Source organism: Myotis davidii, unplaced genomic scaffold (genome assembly GCF_000327345.1).
Source record: "Myotis davidii unplaced genomic scaffold, ASM32734v1 scaffold221, whole genome shotgun sequence".
Taxonomy (NCBI): Eukaryota; Metazoa; Chordata; class Mammalia; order Chiroptera; family Vespertilionidae; genus Myotis; species Myotis davidii.
Genome location: NW_006293349.1, coordinates 2,336,797 through 2,349,171, shown reverse-complemented (window position 1 = coordinate 2,349,171; position 12,375 = coordinate 2,336,797). Strand labels below are relative to the sequence as shown.

General features: G+C 44.6%; 1 protein-coding gene across 5 annotated transcripts in view; it reads right to left on the bottom strand.

Annotated features, from left to right (window-relative positions):
* Positions 1-9,726: 9,726 nt before the first annotated feature.
* Positions 9,727-12,375, bottom strand: part of GULP1 (GULP, engulfment adaptor PTB domain containing 1) — an 87,748-nt gene continuing 85,099 nt past the window's right edge. For all 5 annotated transcript variants that reach the window (XM_015566082.1, XM_015566080.1, XM_015566083.1 and 2 more), the window contains one exon: positions 9,727-11,524. In XM_015566082.1, the coding sequence (XP_015421568.1) occupies positions 11,503-11,524 (22 nt within the window). In that variant the 3' untranslated portion in view covers positions 9,727-11,502. The remainder of the gene's footprint in view (positions 11,525-12,375) is intronic.

Here is a 12,375-nt window from a genome sequence, read left to right as displayed (position 1 = left end):
CAGAACAGACCGCGCCTCCAGCCTTCAACATAAAGCTCTGTCTTAGGGATGAGAATGTGGCTTCAGTTTTCCTCCTAAATGCCATCACCGCCGACCTTTGGAAACAGCCGAAGTTCCTCTCCGCCTGACGTGGCTCATTTTCCCGAGGAACAGTCATCAATTAACGCATTCATTTTCCTCTCGCGCGGCCTTTCCTGAGAGCAAGCACATTCCCAAACAGCCCTGGTTCTGTAACTCCCATTCCAGCATTTCCCTGCACATCCTCAACAGGAATCTGCTGTCCAGTGTCCCCGATCATTGTTAAAGAAAAGCTAAGTGGGTATTAAATGCCAGTTAATATTAAGTATTGTTGGCGATAAAAACACTCTTGAATGGCCTTTACCATAGAAAATTCAAAGTGATAAAACATGGTCTTCCTTTTACTTTTTCATTTATTTTGTTTTGTTGGTTTGACAATTTTCATGCATTGCTTTTGGGGACATTTTGGTCCAATTTTCCTTTGACGGTCTAGTTTTTTGCTGGGGAGCCGTACGGAAAACAATCTGGTTTTGATGGAATCCCAAATTCTTCTGTGTGTGTATGTGTGTTCTAAATAAACTCAACCAGGCCATGACTCATGTGCTTTCCATGGTCTCACTGACTGTTGTCTGTGTTCCAGCTTTCTAATTAATTTTATTTGATCGGATAGACATTCTGATTACTTGTCCTTTTTTAAAAAAAAATTAAACTATTTGCTAAGAAGAGGTTGAGGGTTTTTTGTTGTTTTTATTTCTTTTGTAAACTCTCTTCTGAAGGTTGGTAGAGATTTGATCAATGTGCGGAGCAGAAATGGATGCTTGAGCCCCGTGGTTGCTCAGGGACATCTGTTTTCTGTAGTTTCAGCTGTAAGATCCAGGCTTAAGGGAGGGAGACAGAGCAATGAGAAATGTCATTTCTGACTTTGAAAGACTTAACAGGGATGCTGGGAATTTTCATGTTCTCTGCGGTTTTCTTCTTTCTTTTTTAAACTGATTTTTAGAGAGAGGGGAAGGGCGTGGGGGAGAGAAACATCGATGTGAGAGATGTGAGCGCAGAACATCGAGTGGCTGCCTCCTGCTGGACCCGACTGGGGATGGGCCTGCAGCCCAGGCGTGTGCCCTGACCAGGCATCAAACCAACGCCCTTCCGGTGCCCAGCACGATGCCCCGCCAGCTGCCACTCGGGCCAGGGCAGCGTTTTCTCCTCTCCATTGGCTCAGCAGCAAGAAACCACTCGCCAGAGCCCGCACCAGGAGAATAACTCGACACATGTCGAACCTCAGTTTCACTTGAATACATTTCGAGAACATAGTCTAATACCACATTCTCACTTATGACGCTGCCTTATAAAATGTAAGCACATGCAAGCGGATGCCATTAAAATAAAAACGACACGTTCTCTGTACTGCGACCTGGCGTTATCTGAAACGTGCCAACTTCTTCGCTGCGAGTCCAGGGCCTTGTGCTCCCTCTGAGGCTGCGTCGTCTGTGTCACCGTGATCCTGAGAACCTGGCAAGCTGTCAGTGCTTTTAAAAAAGTATTTGTATTGATTTCAAGGAGGGAGGGAGGGAGGGAGGGAGAGAGACATCCATGACGGGAGAGAATCATGGACCGGCCGCCTCCTGCACGCCCCCCACTGGGGACGGAGCCCACAACCCGGGCCTGTGCCTGACCGGGAATCGAACCCTGACCTCCTGGTTCCTAGGTGGACGCTCAGCCCCTGAGCCCCGCCCGCCAGGCCGGCCATCGATGCTTTTGAAGAGAAGCACGGCCGCTCTCGGTGCAGCTGCTTGGACGCCTGCCTTCCGGGGACTCGGCTCTTGGAGACAATAACCAGGCCGAGGCCGGGCCGCCCGCGGGGCCTGCTGTCCTCTCGCAGGACGAGTGCCAGCCCGAGCTGTGCACCTCGGAGCCCGACTCCTGTTTATTTGTGACGACGATGTAAACAAAAGAGGAGCTATGCGGTTGCCATGGCAACTTCTAAAATCCTTGGTTTGTTTGGAGGACTTCCTTGTGTTTGACGCCAAGAATAGCTCATGCGCCCGAACTCCGTGACCCCGTTACACGCATTCCCGAGGCCGGAGATCAGACTGCAGCGGGGCCGCGAGGGGTCCCAGCGAGCAGGAAGGTTCAGACCGGGGCTCAGGGCCGCCCTCTGATGGAGCTCAGATGTCCCAAAGCTGTGCGTTTGCAGAGGGATCTGTCTGGAAATTACTGACCAAGTTCACGGAAGGTGCGGCTCCCCATGTGCCTAAGCGGCTCCGGAAGGCCTGGTGGTGACGGGAAGTCAGGAGCCAAGAGGCCGCTGACCTGCAGGCTTTTCCCGTTGAGCCCCTTTCTGTGGGAGCGATGGACGTTCAGGCATCACCAGAGAACAAGGGGAAGTTAAAGAGGAGTCGTGGTCGGAACAGCTTTTACATCGTTGCATCACACTCAGCATTCGGGCGGAGCCTGCGAACGGCCCCACTTGTTCGAAAGATGAGCAGGTCAAGTATCTGGGCTCAGCCAGGTTGCCGAGTGCGGGTAGCTGACCCTCTGCACACTCGGGGCTCCCCCGCACCACCGGTGTCTTCCTCCTCTCTGCACCCCTAGAGTAAGGTTATTTTTTCCAATTAGAGGCGGCAGCAAGAATGAAATACGTGGAGACCTAAATGGCTCCAGTGAGAAATTAACACATGCTGACTTGGTCAAAATCACTCTGCACACCCTTCTTACCTACTCTTAGCCATTTAATACCAATTACTTACTTATTTGGTAAACAACTGACTTTGTCAACAACTGACTTGGGGAAGTATTCACAAAGCAATAGGACACAAAGCTCTGAGAAACGATCACAACTTTGAATTAGTTCCAGAATTACATTAATTTTTTTTCAACTATCAGTCGACTTAGCCATAACGTTCTTTTATTCTTTTTTTCTTTCCAAATGCAGCCAAGACACAAACATCTCTCTTTGCTTTCTTTGCAGGAAAGACCAGCACCTGGATTCCGTCCAGGGCATCCAGACAGCTATTTCGACTGGAACAAGTGACCCTTGGAACAGACGAGAGCACAGCAGCCTGGCCAGACAGCGGGAGGGAGTCGGCAGCTGGGAAGGGCCCCAACATGTTCTTGTAAAATGTCATTGGAAGTAGAAGGACAATGAAGAGTTCAGGACAAATAAGGGAACGTAAAAGTATTAAACACCAATGTACATCCGTCTTTGAGCCCCCACGGCCTCCTTACGCTCAATCATCATTCATTTTTTTCTTCTCTCCGTTGAGGAGAGTTCCTTAGTCTACGATTCGCTTAGGGTATGTTGAGATCTTCACTTAGCAAATGCCTGCTGCGGCCAGATGAGCGTAGACCCATGGTGAAGGCCCTCTAGCATTTGCCGGGGGCCTGTTGCTCTTCTGTCCCACAGAGAGTGTGAGGGTCACAGTCACGACCAGATGAGAGTAGACCCGTGGTGAAGGTCCTCTAGCATTTGCCGGGGGGCCTGTTGCTCTTCTGTCCCCCAGAGAGTGTGAGGGTCACAGTCACATCGTCCGCGAGGAGCCTGTGAGGGCGCACTGCAGACTTCGCGGTCGCTGATGGATCGGCGTTGCGCTTGGCAGCGAAGAGCATCCCAGCATGACAAGGCCATCCTCCCCTCAAGATTTTGGGATAATACATAGAAAGGTTTAAACAAAGAGGCATTAAAATATTTTTAAAAGATGTTTACAGACAGTGTTTTTACGGATTTTTGCAAAACACATTAGTAAGTTGGTGGAGTCAGGAGATCACTAGAGCCTCCAGTCAGCTTCCCTCTAAAGAAAGCCTTCGCGCATGGTCCGCGGTGCCCACAGAGAGAGCTTTGCAAACTGGACAAGCCTGGCCGATGAATTCTGAGTGTGCCTCTGAACGAATGCCCACAATTCGGCTAAGGTGCATAAGGAAAGTTTCTGCAAATTTTCAGTTGCACAGTTATGGTGGTCATGACATCATATGTAATCTCTTCTGCAGCTTTACAATCAAATTCCCCCAAAACAACTCAGCAACTATAGGGGCTACTGAAGTAGCCAAGTGAGAGATGGTAGTGGCTAAACCTAGGTCTGGCAATAAGGGCAGAAAGAAGTGGAGAAACTTGTGAAGGTTAAGGAGGAGGAATGCTAAAACCACTGAATTAGAGAGTTTGGAGGAACAGAAGGTAACTTCTAGCTGGCTAGACAAGGACACATTACTGAGCTAGAGAACAAGAGAAACAGATTGTGAACCAAACAATTAGACACGTGGAATTCAAGGTGTCCATGGGGGATATCCAAGTTGGACTGTCTGGAAAGCAGCTGGAAGTGATCTGAAGCTGAGAAGATACATTGATAACAGAGAAATAAATTGGGAAAATAATACAATCTATATATATAAAAGCCTAATATGCAAATTGTCCCCTCAGGAGTTTGACCGGGAGACCAGGAGTTCCATCGCTCGCTATGCCGTGCGCTGACCACCAGGGCGTGGCGCAGAACAAAGAAAGGCCCGGCTGGCAGTTGGGGAAGGGAGGCCCAGGCCGGCAGCCAGAAGGCCTCGATCGTCCCTGACCACCGGCCAGGCCTAGGGACCCTGCCCATGCGGGAATTTCGTGTACTGGGCCTCTACTCCTTAATGACACAAGACTGAACTCTGTGTCTTGATTACTCCCAACTGTAAACCCACTTTTGCCCCACCCTGAATCACCCATACCCATCTCCACAGTGTGTTCTCGGCTTAGAAAGGGTGTACTTTAGGTGGAGTCTGAGATTTAGTTGTCAAAATTGCGTCCAAGATTCTTCAAGTAATTTACCAGAGGCTGAAACCCAAAATCATGAATAAATATTGAATTTGGAAGTATATATGGAAACACTGGGACAGAAAAATATTAACAGCCAGTTTGTTGGTGGTTATGTGAAGTAACATCTAAATGGGTAGGAAAAGTCAGTATTTAGAAATGCAACAACATGAAATCTATCAGAAATTCTATCTAGAAAATGAATTACCGTAATGTGACTAAAACTTTAAAAAAATGAAAATGAAAAATAAAAGAAACAAGAAGAGATGGAGACCATGACTGTATTGGCTGTCCTGAGATGCTTCCACTGGACACACAGCATGAGACACTGGCCAGTGCTGGGTCCCCAAATGTAAAACAGTTAAATATAAATATTCCTTGAGGAGTTTTGGGTGCACAGAGCACCTTAGTACATATTGGTTTTCATTTATTCATGTATTTGCTTTTCTTTTCCTCTCTGATAATAAACTAACTGAAGGTAGGTGTCATGTCATCTCCAATTTAACAATGTCTGTTAGCAGAATTACTAGACATTATCTTACCCACATAATCATCTTACTCACATGGAGTGAGGAATAAGTGAATTTTATTGAATAGCTTGATGAGTTATTCATTGGTGTGCAAAGGCAGTGTAGGTGAGTCCTGCATGTCTTTCAAATACTTAACATTGTGTTTTGATAGGTTCAAAACTTCTTCATGAAATTCCATTAGCCACAGCTCGAATTCTATTATCAAGTCCACCTTTTTAAGACTATCAGCCACGACATGCTTGGCATTATTTTTAGGCTAAAAAGACTCTTGTTTTTGAAAATATATATTTTCACAATACAGTTACTTGCACCAGATGCTTCTGGTAAAAGGAACCAAACCATTGAAGAGTTAGATGGGATCGGGCAGTTTGGGGTAAGGGCTGCAGGGAGGGCAGAGGGTAGATAATGCAGGAATGAGCCAGATGGTCAGGATGTGAACAAGGTAGGCTGAATGGACCAGTCACCAGCAGAGCTGCCCTTCTTTCGGAACCCAAGAGTAGGAACTAAGGGCAGGAAGAGGAGGGCAGAAGGAGATTGGCTGGTATTATTTTTGAAAGAGCCAATAGAAGGCACGAGCAGGAAATATAAACCCCTAGACCACTGAGTGTTGGTGGCAACCCATTTCGGGACCCCTCTTGCGTGCTGAGAGCTTTGTTACTTTCGCTGTAATAAACTTCACTTCCCTAATCCATACCTGGGCTGTCTCAAATCCCTCAGGACTCTGAATGGTTTATGGTACTGGACCTCAGGATGCTTTTTGCTGCATTCCCCTTGACTGGGGCTCACAGTAGCTCTCTGCATTTGAGGATCCCTCTGACCAGCCACCCCACTATCTTGGACTGTTCTGGCCCAGGGGTGTAGGGACAGCACCCCCCACCCCCACCCTTGTTTGGTCAGGGATTAGTGCAGGATTTAAATCAGTTTACTTAGACTAGGATGCTACAGTAGGTAGATGATCCCTCTGTGCCCCAACCCAGGAAACCTCACAGGAGGCACACAGGCTGAGAGAGGACCATGGCCCAGCGCTGCAGGACCTCCATAAAGCATTAGGGCTAAACCTGACCACAGGCACCAGGGCGTTGGGGGAGGACAGGATCTGACCCATCTCTTCCTTCCCACCCCCTCAGACACTCACAATTAAGAGGATTTCTGGGGATAATGGGATTCTGTAGAAATAGCCAGACCTTTATACCTATTAGTGAAAGAGATTCAAATGAATGAAGGCCGATTTATTGAATGGGAGCTGAGTCCAAGGGCAAGTTTAACCAGCCTCAGACTTGGGTCCCCCCCCGCCCCCCGCCCCTGCCCCTGGGAAAGAATTCAAACTACATGTAACTGAAGGGGGGCGGGGGGTGGGGGGAGCCTAGGAGTACTGACCCAAGCTTGGGGCCCTGCCCAACAGCCTGAGGGATATCTGAGTGAAGAACTGGACGTCGTGGCCAAGGGCTGGCCTGCCGTTTGTGGGCGGTGGTTACTGTGGTGTTGCTGGGCCCAGCGGCCACCAAGGTGACCTTAGGAAAGGACCAGACGGCACTTACTCCCCATAATATCACTATCCTCCAAAGGAAGCTTATGGCTTTCAGATAGCCATCTTCTCAAATATCAGGACAACTGTTAGAGGACACTACTAATAGAGTTAGAGTTAGGGTTAGGGCTAGGGCTAGGGTTAGGGTTAAGGTTAGGGCTAAGGTTAGGGTTAGGGCTATGGTTAGGGTTAGGGCTAAGGTTAGGGCTAGGGCTAGGGTTAAGGTTAGGGTTAGGGTTAGGATTAGGGTTAGAGCTATGGTTAGGGTTAGGGCTAGGGCTAGGGTCAGTGCTAGTGTTTAGAAATTAGGAGTTATGTTTAGGGTTAGGAATTATGGTTAGGGATAGGGTTTGGGCTAGGGTTAGGGCTTGGATTGGTGGTAGCTTTAGGGTTATGGCTAGGGTCAGCTTTAGGGTTAGGGTCAGTGTTAGGGCTAGTGTTAGAATTATGGCTAGTGCAAATTTAGGGTTAGGATTTCCGAGTTAGGGTTAGGAATTATGGTTAGTGTTATGATTAGGGTTAGGAGTTAGTGTTAGGGTTATATTAGGAATTAGGGTTAGGAATTTTGGTTAGGGTTAGGAGTTAGGGTTAGAAATTAGTGTTAGGGTTAGGCTTTAGGGTTAGGTTTAGGAGTTAGTGTTAGGATTAGGAATTATGGTTAGAAGTCAGGGTTATTGTTATATTAAAGGTTAGGAGTTAAGGTTAGGGGTTAGGGTTAGTGTTAGGATTAGTGTTAGGGTTAGGAATTATGGTTAGGGATAGGGTTATGGTTAGGGCTAGGCTTAGAATTAACAATAGGCTTAGGGTTAGGATTAGTGTTTGGAAGTAGGTTTAGTAATTAAGATTAGGGTTAGATTTCGGGTTAGGAGTTAGGGATAGCGTAAGGAGTTAGGGTTAGGGTTATAGTCCAAATAAAAACTTGCCGCTTTGTTATCTAGTCATGTTCCTTCCTGAAGGAAAAGAAATAACATAACATGACCGTTCACGGGTAGTCCTGCAAACCTATGACACTAGAGAAGATTTAATGGAGAATTTCCTAGAATGTCCTGATATGACCTCACTCAGGTGTGGGTGCTCCTTCTTGGAACATGGGGTGCATAGGCCTGGTTACGCTGTGGTCCCTGCTCTGCAGCACGCTCCCCTCCCTGCTGGCACTGTCGCTCAGTCAGCTGGGCTGATCACCCTTGTGAGAGCACTGGAGTTGGGGTGGCTGGAGAGTAAATATATACACTGACTCTAAATATGCTTTCTGAGTTCTCCAGGTCCCTGAGGCCATCTGGAAGGAAAGATATTTCTTTTTCTTTTTTAAAAATATATTTTTATTGAGTTCAGAGAGGGAGAGGCAGAGATAGAAACATCAATGATGAGAGAGTATCACCAATGTTTGGGATCAAGCCTGCAACCTGGGCATGTGCCCTGACTGGGAATTGAACCATGACCTCCTGGTTCATAAGTGCATGCTCAACCATGAGCCACACCAACCAGGGGGTAAGGATCCTTCTTGACCCCCATTAGATCCCTAATTAATACCATAAGGAGCTTGATCGGCTCCTGTCCTCAGTACACCTCCCCTCAGAGGGAGCTCCCCTCACATTGCTAAGGTCACCAGAGGAGCTGATTAGGTCATGGAAGGAAATACACTAGCTGACCTGGCTGCCAAGGCAGCAGCCAGAGCAGGACTCTAGTTCTTTGGATGCCTTAGCCTGTGTGGACTTGGTTAGTCGTGTAGCCCTCGATTACCTCTTGGCAGGGCCAGGAGGAGTCTGTGCAGTGATAAACAGTACTTCTGCTCTTATGCCAATAATCCCGGCCACATGGGGACAAACATAAGGAAATTTTATGAACAAGCAGAATGGCTGTATAAGTACAACCACTGGGCCCAGACACTGGGTGGTCTCTCTCTCTCCCTGGCTGCCTAGCATACCTGGGCTCTTACCCTTCCATGCCCCCTGATCTCTGAAGTGCTCTTCCTAATTTTTGGACCCTGCATTTTTAACAGCTTAGCCAAATTTGTGCTTTCTCACCTAGAATCCTTCAAACAACAAATGGTTATGGAAATGGAACCCCCACATGGGTCACCTGATTTTCTGTGGCCCTCCAGATCGTCCTCTCCTGACAGAACCCTGCTTGTCGGCTCCTCACATTGCCCCCCCCCCCCCCCCCCCCCCCCACCGGGCAGGACCCAGGGCACAATGTGCAAGTCCAAAGAAACAAAGGAGAGAAACTGTCTTTAGGGGGGGGGGGGGGGGGGGGGGGCATGAGGAGTCAAATGGGATCAGGTAGTTTAGGGTAAGGGCCTGGGGAGGGAATGAGCCAAATGGTCAGGATGTGAGCAAGATAGACTGAATGGACCAGTCACCTGTAGAGCTGCCCTTCCCCCTGACCTGAGAGTGGGAACTAAGGGGAAGATGAAGGCAAAAGGAGATTGGCTGGTGTTCTGGTGTTATTTTTGAAAGAGCCAACAGGAGGCAAGAGCAGGAAATATAAACCCCTAGACTGGTCAGCTTCTGTGGGAACCCTATTTGGGACCCCTTAGCCTGCTGAGAGCTTTGCTAACTTTCACTGTAATAAACTTCATTTCCCTTTGCTTACTCCTCCTTTGTCCATGAATTTATTTGTCCACTTCCTGAGACAAAGAACCCAAACCAAACCAACAGCTCAGATTCGTGTCTCACTGTGACCTCTCTCACCAGCAGGATCAAATCCTTTGCTTTTACAACTGAATATTTGCTCAAATGGCTGGAATGTGTGTGGCTCTAAGAAATGAAGTTAAACCCTGTCTCTCTTGTCTCCAACCTGTGACCCGAAAAATCCAGCATGAAATTAACCTCAAAATGTGTCTTATTTAGGGATTATTAATGATCAAGTTATACAGTTTAATTAAAATCATTTATTCTCAGTAAAATCAAACATATTGAGTTTACATAGAAATACAGTTTTCAACGGGATCTTCATAAAAATGCACTGGTGAAACAAATTTTCATAGTCAATGACCAATTATGGACTGTTTAATCATGCCAGTAGCAGAATTGATTACCTGATTACCATTAAAAATTGGTAAAGTAATGTATCTTAAATGTGCAAATACCATCTTAAGTATTTTATTATGTTACCATTGATAATAAATGGCCACTAAATATATACCTATTACATAAAGCTTTTTAAAGTACAATAAAAATACAAATTCTATCTGTTAAAAAAAGCCATTGGTATGGCTTCTAAACGTCCTCATTATACAAATTCCAAAATACGATATGACAAACAAAATTATAAAGACTTTTCTTTATGAAACACATACTACCTTCTAATTAAGGTACAACCTAACAGATACCAGAAAGCAACCAAGAAGGCTTACATATATCTTAGACCCCTATGGAGATACATACAAATAGAATATTGCATAAGCTGTTGGATTTCTTTTCCTAGTGAGAATGTACCTTCGCTTGAAGAAAATTTCTGAGAGTAAAAGAGACAGAGAATCTGTTTGGGAGATCTCCCAGCAATGCAGCCTCGTTCATTGTCCTCACATTGTGATGAACCAAATGGTAAGTTTTAACCGTAAATTTTGGTCGCACTGAGTAACAATTATTATTCAAGTTAAAGATAAACTGAGCAGCAACTTGATTTTTGTGAAAAAAAAAATGAGATTCCAATGTCAACAACAAAACATTAAATTTGCTAAATAATATTGGTGATTCATGAAGAGGAGTTTCTATAGACTGTATAGTATCAAAACTAATGAGACATCACAATATTCTGAGACAAAAATATATTTGGTGAAATAAATACAAGTAACAGACAGTGCAGCTGTAGACAGCAAACATTCCAAATGCTTTTTCAGGAAACATGAGATCGAAGGATGTCTGTACGTTTAGTAACATAACTTATCTCATTAGAACTTAAACTGTGTTTGCTGAAAAGGAAATTTTACAGTTTCCCACAATATTTGTTTATGAAATACAATATTTAGAGTATAACTGATGATAATGGCTAACATTATTACCTTGCATCTACCAATACTCTACATACATTTGGTTTAATTATAATAGGCATTTATATGTTTGCCATTTCACCTATCAAAAATGACTTAGTGGCATTATATTCAAAGTTTACATTTTCTCAATGATAGGAAACAGCGCTTCATACAGAAAATGACATCTGGTATCATGTTCATTAGTTTGAATATAGTATTCAGTTTGGCATTGGTATATCTCTTTAGGACTTTCAAAGGTTTCGTTAAGGTATGGCTTTGGGGAAATCAGCACTAAACTAGCAGCCTGGAGCCTGAACACAGATTTCAAGGTGCGGACGCTGTAGAACTCAAACACAAGAGAGATATTTGGATCATTTGTCCTCTGATTAGAAATTCTTTTACAACAGAAACAGACAGGAACATAAAATAATACAGTGAGTTGCTTTTAAAATAAAATGCTACAGGTCAATAGTGAAGGCATGAGGAAATTTTAGGAAATAATTTTCAGAAAGTGAGGATATTAAAAAACATATTGGCACATGGGTAAGACGGGTTGTAACGCAATCACAGACGCACGTGCAGATCAAACAGGTTGAACACGAACCAGGCGCTCTCCTCTGACATCAGCACTTGCTGTCCACGGGGTCCAGACAGAACACCGTGCCTTCCAGAGTCAGTCCCATTTTGAACCCCTCCTGGAAAGCAGGAAAAATCATTAAAGTAGGAGGGCACCTGGCAATAAATAAATACATACATACATAAATAAAATCAGCAAATCAAAGAGACTATGAACAAGAGTTGAAATCTTCAGGCTTTGAGCGACTAAGAAATAATTCAATGTCAGAATGTCGGCTTGTCAAACTTTCACGTAGGTGTACACCCCAGGCAGATCTTGACACCCATTCGCAGAACAAGCTTTCTTTACAGAGTCCCCATGAAACTAATTTAATGACTATGTAGCATCAGCCTATTATTTTTTAATGATTTAACTGTTTCCCGTATTTTACCATTTCTAAGATGTACTGAATTATTTTCCATAATCTCCACAGTTATAATTATTGTCTCCTCAGAACAGACTGTATTAACTTGGTGAAGAATACAACATGAGTATTAGTAGCAAAAGGCACGCGGGGACTGACGCCGGTCTGCAGTGAGTTAGCGTTTGCTCCGTCACTTACACTAGTGTGATTATTAGTAAGAAAATAATACTTAAAATTTGCTAGATTATAGTTCTTTACTTAATTTGTACGTTTTCTCTGATTAGACTGAACATGTCTACATGTATACCAGCCACTTGGTTTTCTTTTGTGAACTACTGTTTTTTTTTTTAAATTCATTTGTTGATTGTTTAGTTTCTTAATCATTTGTCTATGTACTTTAATTACAAATATTTGACATAGTTATATTATTAAACAGAAATTTTAAAAGAACTATGGAAGTTCTTCTGTAAAAGACTATATGTTTATATAAAATATGCCCTTATAAAAATTTCTCTCCAAGTAATAAGTCTGATATTCATATTTCAAACATTTAAATCTGTCTACTG